This window comes from Platichthys flesus, chromosome 10, assembly GCF_949316205.1.
Source record: "Platichthys flesus chromosome 10, fPlaFle2.1, whole genome shotgun sequence".
In the NCBI taxonomy this organism is placed as follows: Eukaryota; Metazoa; Chordata; class Actinopteri; order Pleuronectiformes; family Pleuronectidae; genus Platichthys; species Platichthys flesus.
The window spans coordinates 21754137-21778660 of NC_084954.1; the positions used below are offsets into that span (position 1 = coordinate 21754137).

Below are 24524 nucleotides of genomic sequence, written 5' to 3' on the forward strand. Positions count from 1 at the left end.
CACTGACATTGTTAAAAAATACTACATCCAAGCATCAGGATCACCCTCACATTTAGTCCAGTAATATTGTTTTACCCACTGGTCCCAGAATCCCTTCCAGCAGACATGTAAAGCAGCAAGCTGAGAACCCACATAATTATTCCAATAGAGAACATGTTTTTCAAGTGCTACTTGAAAATCCCACGCAGGTTACTTGTAATGAACAGTGTCACGTAAACAGCCGTCATAGAATGAGACACAGGAGAGTGTAAATACAGGCAGTGTGCGCCACCAAACAGTTTGTCCTGGTGTTCATAAATGTTCTGCCTGATTTCTACAACAGGAAACAGTCAGCTTCAAATAAACAGCTACGCTCTCCATGCGTGATCGCGTTAAGAGGCCATCGTTTGCCCCGATCACTGAGCAACTGGAGTTCGACTGTGAGGCTGCAAAAAGACTGACTCTGCTGAGCTTGATGTGTTCCAATGCAATCTTTCATAAAGAATCAAAGAGGGGGAGGCATGAGATAGCATCTGTGAAAATGATGTCTCTCATAACACATACACCCGCCTAATGTATATATATATATATTTAGCTCTCATGTGAAATGTGAATGGAATGTGTCCAAACTGTGTGGAAGGCCACCCTGTCCTGTTTGCCACTTTCAAAGAAGAGGTCACTCTTAATGATACGAACCCTGTGTTTAATATCTGGAAGTTCCAGGTCGCCTGTATGGCAGTTTTTAGTCCAGTAATTTGGTTGATGTTCAATTTGTTGGCTCCACTCAAGTAAAATATGAAACACAACAGATCAGGTTTGATTAGCTCTCTATTCGCTAAACCATGGGAACCGCTAATTCTCCATTCAACCAGTCACACAGGTGTTTGTTTGATATTCTAGGTTTTGTCAAGACTTAGACAGGCTAAGCTGAAGAGGTTCAATCACATTTTATTTGTATAACATAGCTGAATATAAATATGTTGAATACCAAGACAATAATAATAATAATAATAATAATAATAATAATAATAATAATAATAATAATAAATAGGATGTAAATTATTTGGATGAAGGATGGAAAAAGTCTGGCTGTTGGCAATCGCCTAAAAGCGTTGGCACAACAAACTTTAACATTCATATTTTTTTCAGTTTACAAAACCCATTGTAAAGTTCAAGAATTGCCATGTCGGCCTTCTTTTTCTCATATTTCTCCCATTAAGTGTCCGAGTAAGGCACCTGGGCATGGGTGTGCCAGACAGACTTCACTTCCTATTCATAATGTGATAAAGGCCCCAAGTATTTGTTGTCTGGCTGTGCCTATTCAAGTAATAAACTCAATGACATGTGGTTCTATAATGATTTATTATATATTCCTTTGTTTTCCTACTTAGGATCCCCTCGCCACCTAATGGCAGCTGCACACTAAAGGATTTTCAACTGGACCGATTTTAAAAACGTGGGAGACCACAAACATTATGACAGATTTAACTGATTTTTAATGTTAAAATCTTCAGAACACACACACTGGACAATTTGGCCAGAAAGTGAGTCATTAAGCCATGCGTAAAGCTCACCTTCAATGTGTTGATGCTTGCAACCTTCATTATGATTTGAAGTGCTTGTTGGATTTTAAACTGATATCAAGCAATATATGCTGAATGCATTATGAAATGGGTAAGAAAGTACCAAGTAGTTTTAAAACGTAATCAGTTATTAGTTCAGCCGTAACTGACTTCTTAAAAAAGTAAAAAAAAAGATCTGTAGCTTTAAAAACAAAGATATGCCAATGAAGCACCTCATTCCTCTGTGGATTTGCTTGTACATATGTGCTCAAAAGCACCAGAATTAAATATATCACAGAACTTGACAGGTGCATTACGGGTTTTGCCGAAAAGCATCATCATTTGAACTTAGGACCGTGGGAGCATTTAAAGCTTCTAAAAATAAAAGCACCTATCTCAAACCATCAATCAATAAATATGGCTGCTGCATTAGAACAGAGTCACCTTCCAGATTCAAAGTCATCCCCTTCACTCCCGAAACACAAAAGCTGGAAATACGCTGTGCGATTTGAGCCCAAGTTTCATTTCTAAGTTGCGTGACACATTTTAGAGTCAAACAGATTGTCAGCATTGTTGTGTTCAGATTGTTTCCGCCACTCGCCAGACGGTTGGATGAGTTTTCGACATGTCAGGCTCTCCCACATGGCATGAAACAATAACAGGAAAATTTAGATCATGGCTAGAAAAAAATGTATAGCAAGACAAAAAAGATAGAGGGATAACGGGGCTCCTACTGTACAGTGTCCAGAGGGTAGCTAGTGATCAATTTATAATATTGTAGCCTCAAATGTAGTTAGCTACTCTTTCTATGGTTCTCCTTTATTATTAACAAAACAAGTAACGATTTCATCTTTGACACAAACCCCATCAGGTAATTTAGTGTGAGGTCAGTCAGGTTGCGTGAAAAAATCGGACAGTGTAGTGAAAGCGCTAGAGAGTTTTGGCTTCACATCTCAGATGATTAATCGCACAGCGTCAGGCTGAATTCAAGAACAACATGTCTCGCACAGCGTTTGCCCACCTTAAGACACAATCAGTTTACTTGGAGGTTGTCAAAGTTCAGTTACATCTCATTAACCATTCTGAAATTCAAGAGCAAATCTGAGAAACAACTAAACCTGATCAGGAGCTGATTTGCCTCTCGGCCCATACACTCTTCCCACGCAGCCTTTCATGATGGCATTACAAAATCGATTATTGCGTAAGGGACAATCATTTGTGAAGCGTCCACCTTTCTTTTGCCATACTTGTATAAAGTAATTGATCTGATAGCACTGTGCACTCTTTTAAAGGTGATACATGTATCATTTTAACATCTGTAAATCAAGACATTAGTACTTAATGATTACTCAACAACAAGACCACTGCTGGGATGACTGGCAGCTCCTCCAGCCTCCAAACTGAATTTGACATTCTGTGCCGCCAACTCGGATTTGGAGGGGAAATCTTTTAGAGTATTTTAATCTGGGTACAATCAAAGCAAAAGTTTAAGTATTTTCTTATTGTGAAATAATTAGAGTGAGAGGCAAATGGAAAAAAAAACATGTCTCCAACATGTTTAACCTCTTCAGCATTGCCAAAGATGCAAAAGAGGAAAGGAGAGAGTGGATTTAAGAGAGAATTAAGGGAAATTAAGTCTTTATTTTGAGATCGCTGGCACTAAAAACACAGAGACAAAGTCATGGGTCATCTCAGTCATGGTCTCATTGTTAATGGCAGTTGAACCAAACCACCTAATATGACACATTGAACCTCTAAATGAATGTACGGCTGCATTTACAATTGGTAATTGACTGTATTTAAAAATGTATCTCAAACATTATTGTCCACTCCAATCAGGCAAAATTTCCACAAATGAAACATAGTGTATAGCATTAGACTGTAGGCATATTGCTAAATTATTACATTCACATTTTTTTAATCTAATAGATAAAGATTTAAGTCAAACTTTATAACTAAATCCTTCAGTTATTTTTGTATTTTTATTATGTTTGTACATTCAATGTTTAAAATGTATTATCAACACACTGTTAAATACACTGTAAAGTTGAATCTGATTAAAAAATACATTATACGCTGTAAAGTTCGAGCTCATCGTTTTTTAAAAGTTAGTTTATTAATTACAAAAATTAATTAGTAAGATTAATTGTTAAAGTCAGGTCATTATGTGGTGGAGGATGTGTAATTTCTATAAATATTAAAGAAAACAGAAATTCTCTCTCCATCAGTCATCATGACACATTTAACATGTGTTATTGTAACTGAATTATAATACTGAAATACATTTTAAAATTTTCAACAAAATAATTAGGAATTTCTGATATGTGTAATGTTTTAGGGTGGATGTTTTTTGGAGGAGTGTGTATCCTGTACAATACATTCAATAGAATAAAAACTCACAGATATAATATGTATTATTTATATAGAGAATATGTGAACAGGAAACTAATAAATCAACCCTGTGTTTCAAAAGTTCACTGTTGATATAACGCATTAGTAATGACACTTTGCATATCTTACCTAAAATGCTCTTTCAGTGGCTGTATTTCCACACAATCTCAACCTGAAGGGTTCCTTGTAGCCTGAGTCTCACACCGTCCCAATTTTAAACTCATCATATACGATATTATTTAAGCTAATCTAAGAAAAAAGCAACAATTAACTAGTCCTTTATGCAACCTTTATAAGGTCATAAGAAGGCAATGGCAGCAGCAAGATGCAGAAGATACAGGCAAAAAAGCTGTAGTTTTTGAAGCGATCAGTTTCTATAAAACAAGTTGAAGATATATTATATACCTTTCTCCAAACCAATCACTTCGGGCAATGAAAGCTCTTCCCAAGTGGTTGAACCAAAACCATTTCCTTCACACGTCAACCGGAGGAAGATGACGAAGGAGAAGATGATGAAGACGATGAAGACAAAGGTGGGGGTCTATGCGTCTCGCCTTCTCCCAGTTCAGAGAACTGGGCTGATGTCATTTCCTTGTCTCTCTCCTTTCTGCTTCCTGTGCAGACTGACCTCTGGGCTGGTTTAAACTGCCATGTCACTCTCTTGGATGTCGACGACTGCTCTACTGTTGTTGACGCCTTGACTGGTGAAGTGCCAGCCTGAGATGCCATGGGAGTGCCTGGCGTCGCTGCCACACAGGTGGTAACCCCTGTAACATTTCCTGCCTTGCCATTGTTGTTTCTGTCCTGTTCGTTGAAAAGCTCACTCAGCACTTCAGGTTCAGTGTTTTCTCCAATCAGGTCCCAGTCGGGCTCTGTAGGCAGCTGCTTTGGTTGTGACACACCAGCAGATTTGTCCCCAGTAGCAGAGCTTCTGGAGGAGCGACTGGGAACGGATTCGGATTGGTCTGAGTCCCAGTCACTGTCCCCTGCCACTGAACCACAACCAAGCACTGACTCATCAACAGGACCGGATCCTGAACTCTCCGAGTCTGACTCCCTGGAAGAAAATGACAGACAGAATCTGAGTAAAATAGAAGAAGTCAAAAAATGACATCTTGGCTTGCTTTATGCCAATGTTTTATTTTATTGAAAAACAACCTTGCCGAACATGGCGGTACAAAGTAAAATTAGTGCACATTTCAGGTAAACAAGGACTCAGCCTATAGTGCAGTTAAACCATGGGTTAATATTTTCTGTTTCAAGCTGGCTGTGAACATAGCAGTCAGGCCTCTTATTTCAGAAACAATTAACCGTAACAGTTAGGTTACCAATAAAAGGTAAGCTTCTACTTCTTTGCTTTCAGCCAGCTACTCAAACAGAAAAGCAACAACATAACAAACAAACAAAATACACAGGCAAGTGTCGGCCTACTTTGAAATAAATTAAACACAGAACTGTGTAGGGCTATTTGAGTCCTCCCCATATTTGTGGAAAATGTATGAAATAAGAAATACCCTATTTTTAAATAAATAAAAACATATAGCTGCAGCCTAATAGCTTAAACAGATATATTTTAGTTGGCGAAATATTAAAACAAAAAGCAAGAGCAGGTCAGACTGGAGGCAAACAGATACTTCAGCTCAGTGGAAACCAACTGCAGCTTCTGCTCTGATCGAGAAGCTGAGGCGCTGATCTCTGATAAGCTGAGACCAGAGAAACTCTGTGTTTTTTTACTGTTTGCATAGTTAAGAAGCAGTCAGTCACTGAGCGGCTGCTTAATGTGAAAGAGCTCTGATCTCACTGTGTCTCCCTGAGCGAGTGAGGGGGGGGCGGAGCAAGCAACCAATTTGATATTGAGACGTTCCTTCATTCACTCCTCTACTCCACCTCTCCATTGATAAGCCTCAGGCAGTAAATCTTTGTAGTTTGTGTTTGCGTAGTTTGGATTTCTTTTAACAGTATATAATTTCTGCTAATGCAATAAATGTTTTTTTAGTAGTATGTTCTTCCAGAAAATGCATTCCCCTTTAATATATTGTTGGTTAATAACTATCTTTATTTTTAATCAAATTTAACCACTTCTCCTGTCTCGCTCAGTATAATGAACCCGAATGAGTCTTAGTCTTAAACACATTTAAGTGTTATATAACATTATATATGTTTTATTTTTAATGTCACAAACATTGTAGAAAAGCCATCATGCCAAGAAACTATACACCAGGAAGACAACCTGGGGCCAAACACCCCTCACAGAGATGGAGAGTGCAGCCGCTGAGGTCATGCAAGAAAAGAAGTCCTTAAGAAAAGCTGGAAGGGATAGAAATATTGACAAGATAACCCTCAAAAGATTCATAAAGAAAAAAGAGAAAGGGAAAGTAAAATCAGTAGCTTGGGGTGCAGTAGCTGAGGTAAAGAAAATATTCACAGATGAGATGGAGGAGGAGCTTGCCAAACACTTGAAACAACTAGCTGACCAGTTCCATGGCCTTGCTCCAGTTTTTAAAACAATCATATTTTCACTGCCCTTTGTCCTGAATACATTCTGATCATTTCCATTGCTAGAAAACATCCTGAATTAATGGGAAATGTGTACATTTTACTGATATATCATTTTCGCTCGCCTAGAGGGGAGCAAATGTAAAAATGTCCCACATTACGCCGCTCTCCCCTACTGATTTTGAGGTCCACATTTTCCCTGGAACGCCACGGTGGTGTTGTTGCAGTTTTGACTACAATGGTTAATGCCCCTTAGTCTAATCCATTTGCAGTTTCCCCCTTCACCTCCCACCTTTCACTGCCACAAAGCTAGATGTGGACACAATTAAATCAACCTTGAGCATCTGCCAAACCACTTTAATCAACACCTGAGCCAGTAGAGGCCCCACCAGAACTGTGGCCCTGCAATTTGGTGGGCAGTAGATTTCCGAAGCCAGGGCGGGACTGGGATAGCTTGTGAGGCGGGCATGGGCGTGAGCGGGGCAACTACCAGAGGGATGGCTGCGCTTGTGGGCGCTCTGCAAAGAGCAATACTTTGAGTGAGGTGATTAAGCTGCTCTTGCTGATGTTTCATCAATGCCCTCATCTCACCCATTTCAGAGACCTGAGAAGCCATTGCCCGATGAGCACCCTGGTCTACATACTGTATACTAAATGCAAAGGGAAACAAATTACTACGACCTCTCATACCCCCTGGCAGACCCTCCCGTTCCCACCTGATTGCCTCTCCCCTGATGTCAAGTAAAATAGCTAGCGGCCACCTGCGCACATACTGCTTTAGCTTGCGATGTAGTGCGCTATCCAAGACCTGCCCAATAAACTGGTTCCCAGCAAACATTCAGCATTGGGCATGTCATACGGCACATGCTGTTTTGGACACATCAAAGCAAGAGCAAATTCTAACTGAGTCTCCCCTTCCTGTTGTCTTCCAGAGAAAAAGGCCTCCTGCAAGGCTACATAGGACACTCAACACCCTTAAAGCTCCTGTAACACAGCAAAAAAGATTTGCCCGCAAGAACACTCCAGGCGGGTGGTAATCAGATGATATTAAGGTTAAAAACATGGTGCAGATGACGCTGTTTCGAATCGAATTTTAATGTCCTGGCTTACGGACTCTTGAACGACAACGCAGGAGCAGTATGGAGGCCTTTCAGGTTTTTCTAATTGTTTTATACATTTGAAGACATGATCACCGATTACTTCAATTTGATTGGATTTAGCTGCAACGCTGTTTACCGCTTAAACTCCAAATTTGTTTTGTGGACTCAAACACTTCACTCATCCCTCCATCGGCATAGTGGTGAGTAGATAATGAGTACATTTTCATTTTGCGTTGAACTATCCCTTTCAACTACTTATATATATATAGGAGACAAAGCCCTGTCTCCTCTTCCTGAACACTCTGGTTGGACTTTCTCTAAGGCCTCCCCAAAGTTGTGCATCTTCTGTCCATTTAGCCTCTTGATAATTATGCTGCCTCAGATGTACTCTGAGCCAAACATTTGAAAGATCAATAGGTTAATTGGGTACTACAATTGACTATACATACAAATAAACATGATAACAGTCCCCCAATAGAGAAAACAAAGCTTCTCGATCAATGATTTAGGTCATTTTGGCTAGTTCTTATCACACTGATGTAGGAATGTGGTCATTTTTTAGTAAGTTTGGTATTAGTTAGTAACTTGATGCTTTAAAAATGGGAAGAAATGTTATGATGACAGCTGAGGCTCACTCACAATTTAGCGAGCGCATGTATTGGCACATCTTTGACACATTGACTCCTGTCCACGATCACTACACTGCACTGATTCTAGCTCCCAATGATTTAAAAAGGACAAGATTCAAGTGCCCATGTGTCAACAATGGAAACTTTTCACATAGATTCCATTTTCTTATCCTTATCCTTAGATGTGGAATTTTTTTTTCTGAAGTTGGGAAATGAAAATCTTGTAGCCATACACCTCAACCAGATATTCCATTAAGGAAAAATGGAACGTGTGTTAAGACCCCTGGATGGAGTTAAATCACTACTCCATCGTGTCAACAAAAGCCAGATGCTTGGGCACTTGATTAGGATGATTCCTAGATGCCTACCTGTAAAGGTTTTCGTGGCATATCCAGCTGGGACGAGACCCAAAGGAAGAACATTTGTGAATCAAATTGTTAAGCCCTGAGAAAAAATCAAGACTTGTGATGTAGACTACGCCATTTTTGTTGTTGTTGTGACTTTTGGCTTTAGAAATAAAATGACATGAGTCAACATACTAGAGGAATCACAAATCCCATCTGGGCTTCTAAGTGTCCCCTCGGGAAACCTGATGATATATAGAAAGACGGACCGGGCTACCTTACTTGGCTGTCTTCCACCAAGTTGAAATATATTGGTTTCTGGCTGAATTAATGAATTCTGTGAATTCAAAGAAATTAGATTTACCAGGGTTATAGGGAATAAAGGAAAACTGCACATACCTGCCACTGTATGATGTGGTTCCTGCAGGGCCGAGCAGTAGGCAAGCTGGAGCAGCCAAATAGACAAAGCTGTCCGTGCACAGAAAATCTCCTTCCTCTGGTTTTTGTGGGGCTAGGTGAGTCAGCTTGGCATACTGTTCCTGAGTTGACAGGTCTAAGTGTCTTTTCATGCTATATGAACATAGCTTTGTATCATCAAGTCTTGTTAGTATTGAATCTTGTTTCGTATCATGATTGGGAAATTCTGTCATTGTAGTGACATCTCCATGGGAGGAAGGTCTTGCCGAAACTGCAAGGTAAACAAAGCTGTCTGATTGGACGAAGGGATCTATATCACCACAGTCTAGTCCTGAGGTTCTGATTGGCTTCTGATTGGGATCGAAAAAGTGTTTGAGTGGTTTTGAGGGAGACAGAGGAAGAGGGTAATCACTTCCCATGACGGTCACTTTTCTCCTAGGTGGTATTTCTTGACTCGATGGGTCATTCAGAGAAGACAAGTCCTCAAAGTCTGTATGGTGGATTGAGGACTTCATTATTGAAACTACTCCGATCTTTCTATCTTTCTCACTTTCTTCCTCTCCCTCCATCATTCCAGATTCTACTTCCTCATTTTCAACATATCCCTCTATGTCTTCATGTGAGGAGGTGTTGAGGAGTGATGGGTAGCACCACTGTAGCTCTGCACTTTCCTCCCGTCCCCATTCCTTTAGCAATCCATCGTTCCCGTCTTTCTCCAGTGACGTGCTGCTGCCTAAGTCAGACCCACTGACAGGCTGGTCACTGTCAGAGCCGGTCTCCTCCTGGCTCTGATTGGATAAGGAGAGGAAGACACCACTGGAGTCGGACTCCAGCGTTAAGTTGGAGTCTGGAGAGCTGTCCTCCTTAGTAGAGCTAGAAAAAAGACAAAGCAGTCAAATGACTGCTTCATTCCCTTGTGTCTCATAAGCTTCTTGACTTTTAATACTCACTATCATTACCACAACCTGTCGAGTACCTATTTTATTAGATCAAGACAATTGACTTGTTTCTGACTCTCAGACCCACAGAGCACTTTGCAGCATTTTTTGTTGCTCTAATTTGAATGCTTGCACAGATGCCTTGGTGATGGACACATTATTATGAAGACATTGGCTCTCTAATTTGGTTGAAGCCATGTCATGGATCTCATGGGGAGCAAATTGCTATAGTGATCTGCTAAAGCCATATTCAGGACAAACTTAGACACTGTTTCTTTGACACCGGTCTCACATTGCCAGAACTATTGGTAGACACTCTGCTCTTCTACCACTGATAAGTTAATGATGATGACATATGAAAAGCAATGAAACCGCAACACAAACAAACACAACAAATGTGCGAGTGAACAATTTACTCTCCCACCAAGTCACTTTTATACACATAAAATACTTTAAATGGCAGTGTTTGAATTGATGCAATGTCAGTTGTATTAAACTGCCCTGAAAATAAACAGAGATCTTTTTTCTTTTAACATTTTCCATGTTTAATTCTTTAACTCTACTGTCCTCTATTCTTTGATTATATTGCCACTGCTATTTACTATATTAGGTAATTGCCTGGTCAGTTTCAATAAGTTTAAAAATAAATTAAAAATATTAAAAGTTATTTTAGCATTTATTTAAAAGTAGATGCCAGGGACAATCTAGTTGAACTATATTCAAAAAATATCAAAGATAGGTAAATTAGAAATTTATTGAATTATTTTTTCCATTAAATATATTTTGCCATTCCATTCTCAGAAACATAAAGCGTTTGAAAATGTTAAGTGTCAAGCGCGATATCAAAAAATTATTTGAAATATTAAAATATCATCAAGCTTAAAAATTCCCCAAACAGACCCCCAAAACAAATAGATACCAATGTGTGATGCAGGGTGGGCTTGACATGAACTGACTTTGATTACCGCTTGAGAATGTCTTCAGCTGGAGAATGTCTTCAGAATTCAAATATGGATTTTGTTCTTGCCTTGTGCTATGTGCTTTGAGTCAGGATATATGTCAACATGTGGTGGGTCAGTGCTCACAATAACCATGTTCAATTGTTCATGGAATTACCTTGTGCCAACAGTGGAAGTCCCAGCAGATTGTTTTGACCAGTCAGCAGTTCTGTCTGTGTCTGTAGCTGGTGAGGCCATAGCAGAAAGCTCCAAAATGACCTGAGATCTGCTCCCCAATCCTGGAAAATGAAACAAGTTGAACAGAAGACATACTCGGTACATCCTACAATATATTTCCCATTCGTGTTTTAGTCTTTACAGCCAGCCCAATGTTTGTTTTGTTTTCTTGACTGTAACATTCATTGATTTTTCTGGTTGAGGTATTTCTGCGAGATAAGAGAAGTGACACAAGCACAGGTTTGTGACAAAACTATTTTCTAAGTTACGGTGTCAACGTTTACAAAGCCATATTTAGGCAATGAGAAAAGCTGATATCACCCACCGTTCCTCTGACATGAGACAATCAGTAAGCATTGTCTTTATTATTTTAAATGGAAAAAAACACAAGCGCTAACTGAAGTCATGAAGGTGGCTCGTGCATTGTTACCTAATATGCGCCCTTGTTTTAAAGATGATCATCTACCACCATACTAATGCTGGTAAATTTCTAACTTAACTGAAGCTTCTCAGAATTCAGTATAGCCGTTTTCAGGCATGACCTCTGAGTGAAATCCGGAGAATTGGCTATAGAGTTTATCTGCAATGTGCCTTTCACTCATGCACAACACAAGGGGAGGTTATCTGGACAGACACGCTCATAACAGCAACAAATCCTTGGCATTATTCAGCAGCCAGGTGCCGCATACAGAGGCAGGAAGCCAAGTATTATCTCCACTGCAGAGATCAGGTGATTTTCTTGACAACACACAATCATCGTCATCAGCTCTTACCACTTCAAACTCTCATGACATATTTTTCAGTTTCTCCTACATGTAGGTCATCGCTTTTTCACCGGGAGATATTTCTTCTTTGTCCCTTATTTAATTTTTGTGTCTGTCTGGCATTAGAAGCGTCATCTAAGCTTATGTAACTGCACGGATATGAATGAAAAGTACAAGGGAACATAAAAGATAAGTTAACATTAATGAAATCCAACAAATATGTACCTGTCATCGGAGCAGCTTTTTCCCTCTGAGGCCCAGGGTGCGTTTGGTACATGTCAGCCCTCTGTGGTTCTGGCAGTGTTTGGTACAGATCCTGGGAGTCCCTGTGGGGCTGAGACAGGTCTAAGTGTTCCAGGTCAGAGTCCAGCTCCCTCGCTCTCCTTTCTAACTCTGTGAGGCTGAGCTCTGAGGCTGCCGAGGAGGGAGGGTGCGATCCCCCAAAGCCAACCGGGGGCCGGAGGAGAGGCCAACGCGGCAGTGACCCTGAGAGGGAATCTGTATCACCTTCTCCTCCTGCGCCCCCTTTCTCCCAGCCATCATCCCATAATGTGTTGACCACGTCAAGGACATCCTCCCATCTCTCCATCCCTCCTTCCTCTCCAAGTGTCCCACTTCCTCCTCCTTTCAGTTCAACTTCTTCTTTTTGAAATGTAACCACCTCCAACTCTTGTTCATGTTGCTCCTGTATTTCAACTTTGATCATTTTATCTCTGCCCACCAACCTTTCAGACATTATTTCTTCATCCCTCTCTTTTCTTACTTCTGTAGTTTTGTGTAAAATTACTTGGACTTTTTCTTCCATTCTTCTCATTTCTTGTTTGGTTTCTTCTAATATCCCCTCACTGACTGTAACCTTCTCTTTTAGCTTATCCACTTTGTATTCTTTTTTGTCTCTCGCTTCCCTCTTCTCCTTTTCTTTCTTCTCTTCCTTACCCCTCCTGTTCTGCCTTTCAGTTGTCTGTTCCCTGTTCTCCTTACTCTGCTCTCCTTGTTTCTCCTTGCTCCGCGATCTACTGGGCTCTTCCTGCTCACTGTAGACCCTCCAGTTCTCCAAGTTCTGCTCTTTCAAGGAAGCCCTGCCCACCAAACTCACCACCTGTGCTGATTCTGAATGGGAGGGCTCTTTAAGTGAGCATCTTCCCACAATACTTGTCGAATTAATTACGCTTGATAGTGGGTTTTCTGAGAAGTGACCTGTGCGGGGGTGGAGAAGGGCATGGGGGCGTCTCTTCTCCAATGCTGAGAGGACAGAAGGGAGTGGGGGGAGAATAGGGAGGTTATGGAGTGCTCCACCTTGCCTAACAGTCCTCTTTCTAACCATGACTCGACGAGGCCAGGTTGACTCAATGCCTTCAGAGGGGCCTTGTGATTCAAGGTCTCCAAGCCCCCTGCTTAGTTTTGGGCTTACTACGCCTGGTCGCAGCCCAGTGGCTGTGCCAGGTCGTGACCTGGAACTGGACTTAGAAGATTTGGATTTGTGGGGTCTGGAACCTTTCTCTTTATCACTAGATTCAATCTTATCCATATCCAGAGGCATATTCTCAGCCTGATCTGAAGGGGGAACTTCAGCTTTATGTGCAGAAGCATCACATATCAGACCTTTATCCATTGTCATAGCGCTGTTCTGGGCATCACTGACAACCCCAGTCCCAGCCTCACCCAGGATCTCGGTCTCATCTTCAACACCAGGTTCTAGTAATGCCTCTGGTTCAGATGAAAATGCGATCTTAACTTCTGTCTCAACTTTAGCACCTTCTCCAGACTCCGCTTCTGAACCAACCTCATTATTAACTTTAGCTACAACTCCAGCTTCTGTTCCAGCCCTGTTTTCCATATGACTTGAACCAGCATCAACCCCTGCCTCTTGCTTAATTCCTGAATTTGATCCAGCTCCAACCACAAATTCATTTCCAGGCCTGACCCTGTCCTCAGTATCAGTTGGAGCTGAAGGAACAGCCTCATCAATGACTTCTGGTTTAGACAAACCCCTTCCAGTTCTTTCCCCACTCCTTGTCCCTCCCCTGTGTCCCTCCTTCACAGCTGGAGACATATTTTCTATCTCTACCCCAGATTGCACTTTTCCCTCCAAATTCCGTCCTCCTGGTCTTGTTTTCACTTTGGGACCCATTCTTATTTCAGACCCATTTCTAATGCTAGACCTGGATCCTTCTTCATAATTTTTCCAGCTTTCAGTTCTGTGATGTTCATGTATCCCAGCCCTGATTTCAGCCTCTGACATGTTTCCAACACTAACTTCACATACTAACCTTGGCCCACATCCAGATTTGCTGTCAACTAACACCATACCAACACTCCCATTCTCAAACTTAGAAACCATTCCCCCACCTACACTTTCAAGACCAACCCTTGATCCAGCTCTATTCCTACCCACTGCGCAGGTGCCCATTCTGGGGGCAGCATTGGGGGAGGGTGAAGGTGATGGCTGGGGAAGCAACAGGGGTGTTGTGTCTAAACCCTGGTCGTGATCTAAAAACACAGAGTCTCTTTCTGAGTGCAGAGGGACTGGTCTGCCATATCCAAAGGTCCCAAAAGATGTTTCCCTCCTCTCCCTTTCTCTCGCTCTCTCCCTCTCCAGTCTGCCTCTCTCCCTCTCTCTTTCCCACTCTCGCTGGGCCCACCCTCGCTCCATCTCCCTTTCTCTCTCCCTCTCCCAATCCCTTTCTCGCTCACTGCGTCCCCATCCTCCTCCCCGCTCCCTAAGGTCCTGCTCAAGGTCATGAGCAGAGAGTTGGACGAGCGGGGAACGGTAGGGTGATCGTCTAAGCTCTTGGGGTGGTGACAACCTAAGACTCTGGGTTTGAGAGTAATGCCTTGGCTGAACGACCTGTGGAGGGGAACAGCGCAAACTCTGAGACTGACTAGGGCGAGGCTTGGCAGGGGAGAAAAATACTGGAGTATGGTACCCTGAAGAAAGAGGAGAGCCAGAGAAGGGGGAAATAAGGGGGGAGGTAAGAGAGGACGACAGGCCACCTGTGGGAGGATAGTGTCCTGGGTTTAGATAACCTCCTCCTCTGTCCATCATTTCAGTTGTGGTTAGCTCAAGACACTCGAGATGTTGTGCAGGTGGTAAGACTTTCCAGGAATGTTGACCATCTCCGCTCTTTGTGCTGTCTCCATGGTGATGGTGGTGGTGATGGTGGTGTTTCTTGGATGAGGAGGAAACTCCTGGTGCTGAGAATGAGGATACAGAGGGGGAAACTGATCGGGTAAAATGTCCTGGCGAGTGGCAGCCACCACCATTGACATCATGACCCCCCAGCTTCAGTGAATCATAAATGGCTCTTTCATCTAGTCGGCGCACAAATGAAGGGTTTGGAGTTAAGGAGCGGGGCTGTGGATCAAACATGTCACCTGGGGACCTGCTAAATCTGAGAGAGCCACTTGCAGAGTAGATGAAATTTGTGTCACCACCAGCATCTCGCCGTATGGACTCTCCAGGGTGGTGGTGATGGCTGTCAATCTGTTGGTTGATGCACATGGTATCATAGATGGATCGCTGGGGTATGTAGCCATCTCCATATCCCCCTTCCACTCCTACATCTCGCCCTCCCACTCTCCCATCCCCAGCTCCATGTTTCTCCAGGCAGCAAGAGCTCTTCCTGAAACACCCTGGACGGCTAAGAGGCTTGCCCATGCTTGGGTGGAAAGCTGATGGTGGGAGGGATTGGTGGGAGGCACGTGTGAAGTTTGAAGGGTGAATTGTGAAGTTGTTAATGTCACTAAATCTGAAAATAATTGCTTGAAAAAGGTCTTTCAGAATGTGCAAGACACATGGCAGCTGGCTTTGAAGGGGCCATGAAAAAATAAAATAATAACAGAAATGTAAGGGTGGTCAGGATAAACTTGTGATGAAAAAAATCCTCTTGTCAAAATCTCCATGACAAAAAGACATTGTAAATGACATAATGTTTAAATTGAAATGTATCCATACAACAGGAAGCATCCCAGAGAGATTTCCTAGAAACAAATCACAGGAAAAGAAAAAATGTCCACTTTTTATATCCACAAGGTCACTGTTCTTAGCTCATCTTCTGTCCCACTTCTGAGCCAAGTGTAAGTTTGTCATCCACAGAGCAACAGAAAGTCGGTGTGCAGTGAGTGATAGACTGAATCCAGTCAAAGCGTCTTGGCTTATTCAGGTTGAATCATTTGATTATGTCATCGGTCTGTAGGAAATAAAGCAAAGGAAAATAAATTCATTTAAAAAAGCTTGAACAAGTCAAATCCAAGTTAGGGGGTTATTATATTTTTTATATCAGACATTGGTTCATATAGTCAATGATGTTGAATGTGCAATGCATTTTAAACATTTCAATTTTCTGCTTAACCTGTAAAACCAGTTGTATCATGTCCTCTGTGCTTTTGACTGGATCTTTCTGCAGCTGAAAAACACCCCTATAGCATGATGCTGCCACCAGCATGTTTCACTGTTGGGGTCGTATTGGGCAGGTGATGAGCAGTGCCTGGTTATCTCCAATCATACCACTGAGAATTAACTCGTTAATTCTAAGAATTAACGAGTTAATTCTAAGCCCAATACAATCCCAACAGTGAAACATGGTGGTGGCAGCATCATACTATGGGGGTAAATTCAGCCGCAGGGACAGGATGACTGGTTGAAATTGAAGGAAAGATGAATGCAGCCAAGTACAGAGATATCCTGGAAGAAAACCTCTTCCAGAGTGCTCTGGACCTCAAAATTAGGCCTTAGGTTCACCTTCCAACAAGACAATGACCCTAAGCACACAGCTAAAATAACAAAGGAGTGGCTTCCGAACAACTCTGTAACCATTCTTGACTGGCCCAGCCAGAGCCCTGACCTAAACCTAATTGAGCATCTCTAGAGAACCCTAAAAATGGCTGTCCACCAACGTTCACCATCCAACCTGCAAGGAAGAATGGCAGAGGATCCCCAAATCCAGGTGTGAAAAACATGTTGCATCATTCCCTATAAGACTCATGGCTGTACTAGCTCAAAAGGGTGCTTCTACTCAATACTGAGCAAAGGGTCTGAATACTTATGACCATGTGATATTTCAGTTTTTCTTTTTTAATAAATTTGCAAAAATGTCTACATATCTGTTTTTTTCTGTCAAGATGGGGTCCTGAGTGTACATTAATGAGAAATAAAATGAACTCTTTTGATTTTATCAAATGGCTGCAATGAAACAAAGAGTGAAAAATGTAAAGGGGTCAGAATACTTTCCATACCCACTGAATAATTGTAAAGTCTCATGTCCTATCCGAGCTAATACAGAGCAGATTTCTCAACCATGCATGTGGGCAAATCAAGCTCACAGACTGGTAAACGGAGCATGTGATGTGCTAATGTCTGTCTAAACATAACACGGAAGCTAGATGATCTGATGCATAACCTACCAGAAATTGTCATGATTTCTAAGCATATTACTGTTTCAAAACAGAATCTTAGCTGCAGTGAAACAAAGAGTGAAAAATGTAAAGGGGTCTGAATACTTTCCGTACCCACTGTATACAAAAGTCTGGGTTACGAGCTTGAAATGTGGTTCTTCAAAGGCAAACAGAGAGGATCTGTAGACAAATAGTCTTGAATTGCAATACAATAATAAACAAAATATATTATTTTTTATTTTTAATAGAAAGTAAAAGTCATACTGTCGAGTGCAGTCAATCTGTCTCTTGTGAATCCCTTAACTTAATGACGGTGCAATGTTAAATTTCTGAGTGCCTCTTTAATTGCAATCCAGCAGTGACTGCAGAGCACTTAACAATTACCTGAGAGCAAAAGTAGCTCACAGCTGTCTGAAAATGTAGAAAACCGTCTTCTCTGTCGATTGATTTCAATAGTAGCCCAAAATCCCTAGAACACTCAACATATACCAAAAAACCATCCATCCATCCATTATCTTCACCTTGTCATTTCGAGGGGACTAGCCAACAATTACGAAATACCAAACCAATGGGGAGCAGGATATCAATTATGCTATAGAGAAGCACCACTTAAATTAGGGGAGATCACATGGAAACCCAATTGTATGTTTTAAACTTTCCCTTGAAGTGGTTTCTCTGTTTTTTTCTTTTTGTAATTCAGTAGTTAGGCTATCACTTCAAAAACGCTGTCAGTACAGATGTACAGATGTACTGTGGACATCCTGAATAGTGACCTCGAAATTGTAGCCATAGTTGGTAAAACCCTTCATTCATTTGTATATGTTAAATCTTAAAACAAATAAAATACCAACAGTTTGCACATGTGTGACCAACACTTCAGCACCAAGACAACAGAGAAATGTAGATATATCATGTTTTTTTCCTCACAGGACAGGCTAAACACTGAGCTAAATAATGAAGCCCTAGTATTATAATTAGTACAATTTTGCAGGGGTTAAATATTTGAACACCAGGGCCATGAAGACAAAAGGTAAACGTTCAAATGCTTTTCGTTTTTACCCCAGAGACGGTTGTAATACTAAGTTATATAATGTAGCCCTATGATTAGCTAATCGAATTTTGTACACATCACATACTACGATATAAAATATACCGTACTTTTTCACGATCATAATAGTGAAAACACTTAATAACCAAAATCACAAATGATTTAAATCTTAAATGTTCTTTATAATGTAGTTTAATCTGTTCTCCAATGGAACAGGCTAAGCTAAATACTCAATAGTTAGCTGGCCACGTTTATATTAGCGACATTACAAAATATTTTATGCCCTTAAGGATTACAAAAATTGACAACAGAACAACAAATGATTACAATTCAATGTTAGCCTATCTATAATTGTATTCTCCAACAGAAAGACCTGAAGCCCTAGTTAGCTTAACTTAGTTAGGATATATATATTTACATAAAGCATACCAACACCTTTCACAACCTTAGGGGTGAAAACACTCACCACCAAAAAAAATGATATAATTTTGAAGATAGTCCTCAGGTAATGTTATCTCTCAAACCCTAAAGCCTAAACTAAATACTGAAGACGTACATGGCAAATCCCTCTGGTACATTTTTTAGAAATTACATCGTAGATCATAATTTACAACAGTTCTGGCAACCTTAGAGGGGGAAAAGCTCTTCCCAGCCAAGACAACAAAAGATAAATCGTCACAACTCTTCAAGCGTTTTGAAGTTGGAGAGATGTTACTGTGACAGCTTGCACTAAGAATTCTTTTAGCCCCATGCAAATTTGGTTCCAAAAATAAAGTCAAGATGACGTCAACGTTCCTTCAAACCTGTTCCCTTCGTCAATATGAGAAATATGACGCTGAATTTTCAACATGACATGAAAACGACATTATGATAATTGGATTTGATGTGGATGTTTCTACTTTTCAATGCACCGAACAGTTTCAATGACAGCACCTTAGCCAACTCCAGCTCTGAGCGAGATAACAACAGCACTTAATATGATAATTAGCTCTAAACGTTGTCTCGCAGAAAGGCACGAGTATCGAGGGAGATCTGGCAAACTCAGCACGACGCGACTTTTATCACGAAAGAAGTTTTAGAAAAATAATTTACTGATTCAAAACTCCATTCCCAGCACATCTTTTTTCCAAGTAATGAAAAGAACAGTTTGACAGTCACGCACTGAAAAACATCTTTAGACACGTTTCCACAGTCATCCTCAAGTATCAACACTAAAAACCATCTTAGATGTCATATAAGAACTGTCTCGTTTGTATGTATTAGTGATGCCTTCCTCATATATCAGTGAAGCTCCATCAAAGGAGCCTATTGACAGACTGATCTCTAATCCTTCTATCTCTTTATCTTTTCAGTGCGCCTTGGGTCTTAAACATCCTCCCTCCACACACACACACACTCAAACACACCCTCTCTTTCATCACTGCTGCTGCCACCTGCTCTATTTTATCCTGATCAATAGAAAAGCCAGAACCTTATCAGCATGCTCAAAGTCATTAACAGGCATCCGCTAATCCAGTCTGTCCATCCTGGTAATGTGTTGTCATCCTGTCTCAAATCAGCATTCTCGTTTGTTTTTCTTACCGGCATCTCTGTCCCTGTCGTTTCTCTCTGCCTCCCTCTCTTTATCTCTGCCGCTTTCCTCTCTTTCTGTCGCTTGTTTCCCTCTTCCTCTCTCCCCCCCTCTCTCACTCTGTGCTGTGAATCATGCCTTCTGTCAGAGGAAGGTTTTTTTTTTTTGACAAGCGCTCTCGCTGCCAACCAACACACCAACGCAAACCCTCCTCCACCTCCTCTCCCTTTCACCCTCTCTCTCTCTCTCTTCTTGCTTTTCTTCTCCTCAATATAGCCTGCCTCTACCTCTCGCTCTCTCCTCCTCGATCTCCCTCTCTTCCTCCCGTTTACACTCTACACAGCTTCAGGGATTTAAGAGCTTTGGAGCCGAAAAGAGACCAACTTCTCCTCTCCATCTGCCTCTCTTTACTTTCTTCCACCAGCTCATCTCTCCCTCTTATATCTCTCTCTCATCATGTCTCTGTGTTGGGATCTCTCCATCTTTCTCTCCCCCTCACAATCCCTTCTAGATTTAGTTTGACCTGAGTGGGTTGCCCTTGGGAAATCATTACCATCAGACATTTTAGAAATTAGGTAACAAAGGGGAAGAATGAAGGACAGACAGATCTATCTATCTATCTATCTATCTATCTATCTATCTATCTATCTATCTATCTATCTATCTATCTATTTATCTCTCTAGCATTCAGTCTCCCACTCACACACACTCGTTTCTTCTCTTGCTCACTCCATCCCTCTTGTAGCCCTTTCAGTTTGCCCTCTACCTCCCACTCCTCACCTCAGCGTTAATGCAACACACCATACTGTGGAGGCGGCAGGGAGAGTGAGAGAGACAGAGAAAGAAACAGCAACACATACTGTACAGAGCAATTTGACGACGTCGTCATCAGCACCATCATACAGATATATGCAAACACATAAAAAAAGATTTTAAATTAAAAAAATTCTGTCCCATGACAATAATCTAACACATAATGGTTAGACACTTCCTGACGACATCTTTTCCTGCCTAAAAGCTACAGTGACAGCAATGTGACTGTAGAAGCAGGCATCCACAGTTACTGTATCTAAGGAAGCAGGTCGGTTATGTCCCGGTCAGGTTGGGAAGAGTTCAGTCCAATCAGACTCATATCCCTGCATGGCTCTACTTCCTTCTCTCTGTCTCTCATACTAGTATGTGCTGATCACTTGATGAGCAAGACATGATATCCCATGCAATAGTACTTAATATCATGACCTTTATCATATAGAAAATCTAATTATTTTGGATAATATTCCTTCTTTTAATTCTGCCTTTTAAATTTTGTTGTTTTATCAATGACCACACTTTACAGCTCTGTTTTTACAGTGCGTCCATAGGCCTATATCCCTAATATTGCTCAAGGACACTTTAGCACGCAGAATGGGGAACACAGGGATCGAACTGCCCACCTTGTAGGTAGTGGTCCTTAGATTCTATCACTCTGCACCAAATTTCACAAACTCTTAGATATCAGTTCTTCATGATCCATGAATTATTCCCTGGCAAAACGGTTGAAATGTCATGAAGCTGCCTCTTGCTGCTTTACAGAAAGTACAATACAAATCCTGGATCTGCACAAAAATTCAATGGGTTCTTTCCTGACTCCTACCACATCTTGCTCACAAACGAATAACTGACAAACCAACCAATAAAGACACGGACAGGGGTGCAAACATACCTCTTTGATGGAGGTAAATATTATACAACTGACAGTCAGGGTTTGAATCTGCAATATATCCGCAAGAATTATTTTTTTTGCCATTACAATTTAATTTAAACGGGTCACACAATTTTTAACCTCTGCTGTTCCCTGCAACAAAACATCCTCCTGAATCACTTATCCCAGCAAGACATCAGACAGCAAACAGCACTGCCAGTCTAGAAATGTGGTCCATTACAGTAATGCAGCCCAGATATGCATGGAAATATGTAAATATGTATGCATGTTGATATGTAATTTCAACACAGGGAAAACCATGAAGGTTGTATGTGCTTTCTGAAACTCCAGGGTTGGAATTTAAAGCTGTAGCGTTCACCACAGCCTTGTTAAAACTGGGCCAGTCATTTCCACGTCTGTGTGACTGACAGAAGAAAAGACTGACTCTCACTCCCCTTTATTATGCTTGTTCCCTTTGCAAGCTCAAGTGGTGTTGACTCTGTCAGTGTGTGTGTGTGTGTGTGTGTGTGTGTGTGTGTGTGTGTGTGTGCGTGCGTGCGTGCGTGCATGTGTGTGTGTGTGTGACAGGGGAGACAGACACAGGCAAGCAGAGACAAGGAGAAATCTCAGTCAACAGTAAAAGAGAAAAATGTGAAGGATGACTTCATGTGTATATCTGTGGCTGCATTGGTTTTTCCCTCTCACAGTCTGCTGTGTCCACACCAGACAGATGAACAGGTTTGGTTTGATAAGTCCAGCAGCTGTGTGTGTGAGCATGAAACCTGGCACTAATTAAGTTTGAACTTTTCTTAATGTTTCTCTCCTGTTAATACCTGAGGGTTAGAGTTATTTACCAATGAGGGTAGAAGTTTAGCCCTAATCTGTGGCCATGATTAGATTAGATTATTAGATTAGAAAACTTTATTTATCCCAACATGGGCAATTTCGTTCACAGTTTCCAGTCTCACATAATAGATTACTTAATAAATACAATAAATAGCAATAGGAGGTAGACAAAAACATATATCAAAGGCAGTCCAACACACACATTTAACTCACAATTCATTTCAGCCCGTCAGTAACAACCACCCTGCCCCCGGAAACACCCAGCAACACTGGTGTGCTCTCCACCTACTCCTTACTTTTGTCATCATTTAGTAACCTGATGGTTGCAGGGATAAAAGAGTGGGAGTACCTCATTGTTCTTGTCCTGATTGAACAGTAGCGCCGCCCTGAAGGCATTAGTTTAAATTCTTTACTGAGGACATGGTCAGGCTGACTGATAATGCATTTGGCTTTCTGGACTGCTTGTTTGTTCCACAATGAACTTATGCTCTTGAGCTGGATGCCAGTGATCTTAGAGCAGATCTTCACAATTTTATTTAAACTATTCATGTCTTTAACTGACAGACTGTTAGTCCAGCATATAAAGGAAAAAGTTAAAAGACTCTCAATGAAAGATTGGTAAAAAATTCTCAAAATAACTTTAGAGACACTGAAAGAGTTCAGCATTCTCAACAGGTGAACTCTTTGTTGTCCCTTTTTAACAATTACCTCTGTATTTGTATGGAATTTAAGCTGGTTATCAAATACTGTGCCTAGATATTTGTAGGTGTCCACAAGTTGGACTTCCTCCCCATGGATGATACTTGGTTTGAGCGCTCCCTTCACTTTCCCAAAATCTATGACTAGCTCCTTTGTTTTTTCTATATTTAGATCTAAGAAGTTGTTATCACACCAATTAACAAACGATGTCAAAGCAAGGCCATGGCTGCAATGTGGACCTTGGAAAAGGGACAGCAACGCAGTGTCGTCCGAGAATTTAGCTAGATAACTTCCCTGTTGAGAGGACCTACAGCTATCTGTGTACAAAATGAACAACAGGGGTGAGAGTACGCACCCTTGAGGTGAACCAGTATTCGAGGTAATGGCCTGGGACAAGTGTCCATTCACAGAGACCCTCTGAGTTCTGTCTGTTAAGAAGTTTAAAAGCAACAACAGTATCTGATGGGGTAACTCAAACTCAGCAGCTAGTCTCTCAATTAAAATATGTGGCTGCATCTTATTGAAAGCAGAAGAAAAGTCTGCAAATAACAATCTAGCATGAGATCCAGGCTTTTCTAAATGTTTATACATTGGGTCTAAAAGGAAGAGTTTTGCATCATCTACACCTTTCCCAGTTTGATAAGCAAACTGCAATGGGTCAAGTTTACCACTGACCAGGGACATGATTTCATCCTTAATAATTTTCTCAAAAATCTTCATTACTAAGGATGTAAGTGCTACTGGTCTGAAGTCTTTTAGCTCTTGGAGATTTTTTGATTTCGCTAGTGGTATTATAGTGGACCTCTTCCATATCTGAGGTATCTGGCCTTTCTTAGCACACATATTAAAGAGTGGAGTGAATACCACACTGAGCTGGTCAGCACAGTAACGCAGTGTGCGTCCGCAAACAGCATCAGGGCCTGCAGCTTTCATAATATTAACTCTCTTACACAGAGTTGTTACTACTTCCTGGGCTATCACAATGTCATTGTGAGGGACAAGAGAGTCCCTCCACATAGAAATGTTCTCAGAGAAATCAGATGATTCGAAACGTGAGTAAAACATATTAAAAGCATTTGACAAATCAGGGACATCAATACCTTTAACAGTTATTGGCTGCCTGGATTCACTAGAACACTGATTTATGGATGCCATTGACTTAATTCCCCTCCATGCAGCTCTAAGATCCCCCCCACTATACCGTTCTTCAACCTTCTCTCTATATTTCATTTTGGCCTTCCTAATCTCTTTTTTCACTTCCTTGGAGACAGCTTTTTTCTCCCAAGGGTCCCCAGTGTAAAAAGTCCTCTTTTTCTTATTTATCACTGATTTAAGTTCTTTAGTAACCCATGGTTTATTATTTGGGTAATGGACAGAGATCCTGGTTGGGATGACTGAGTCGACACAGAATGTAATATATGATGAAACAGTATCTGCTAGTTCGTCAATATTATCTGTGCTCAGTGGCGGATTGACCGTCGGGAGCACCGG

The 24524-nt window shown here is 41.2% G+C and overlaps 1 protein-coding gene across 1 annotated transcript; it reads right to left on the bottom strand.

Moving 5' to 3' along the window:
* Nucleotides 1-558: 558 nt before the first annotated feature.
* LOC133962501 (uncharacterized) lies at nucleotides 559-19874 on the bottom strand. Its single transcript, XM_062398131.1, has 5 exons — nucleotides 19819-19874; nucleotides 12021-15985; nucleotides 10973-11093; nucleotides 8901-9791; nucleotides 559-4989 (listed from the first exon to the last, which is right to left on the bottom strand). The coding sequence occupies exons 2-5, from the start codon at nucleotides 15451-15453 to the stop codon at nucleotides 4413-4415; spliced, it is 5022 nt and encodes a 1673-aa protein (XP_062254115.1). The 5' UTR covers nucleotides 15454-15985; nucleotides 19819-19874; the 3' UTR covers nucleotides 559-4412.
* Nucleotides 19875-24524: the final 4650 nt, after the last annotated feature.

Coding starts and splice junctions, on each gene's coding strand:
- LOC133962501 (XM_062398131.1), bottom strand. CDS start 15,453: ATGGGCAAGCCTCTTAGCCGTCCAGGGTGTTTCAGGAAGAGCTCTTGC. Junction 11,094..12,020: donor AAAAGCTGCTCCGATGACAG/GTACATATTTGT, acceptor TTCATTTTCCAG/GATTGGGGAGCAGATCTCAG. Junction 4,990..8,900: donor ACCACATCATACAGTGGCAG/GTATGTGCAGTT, acceptor ATTTTCTTCCAG/GGAGTCAGACTCGGAGAGTT.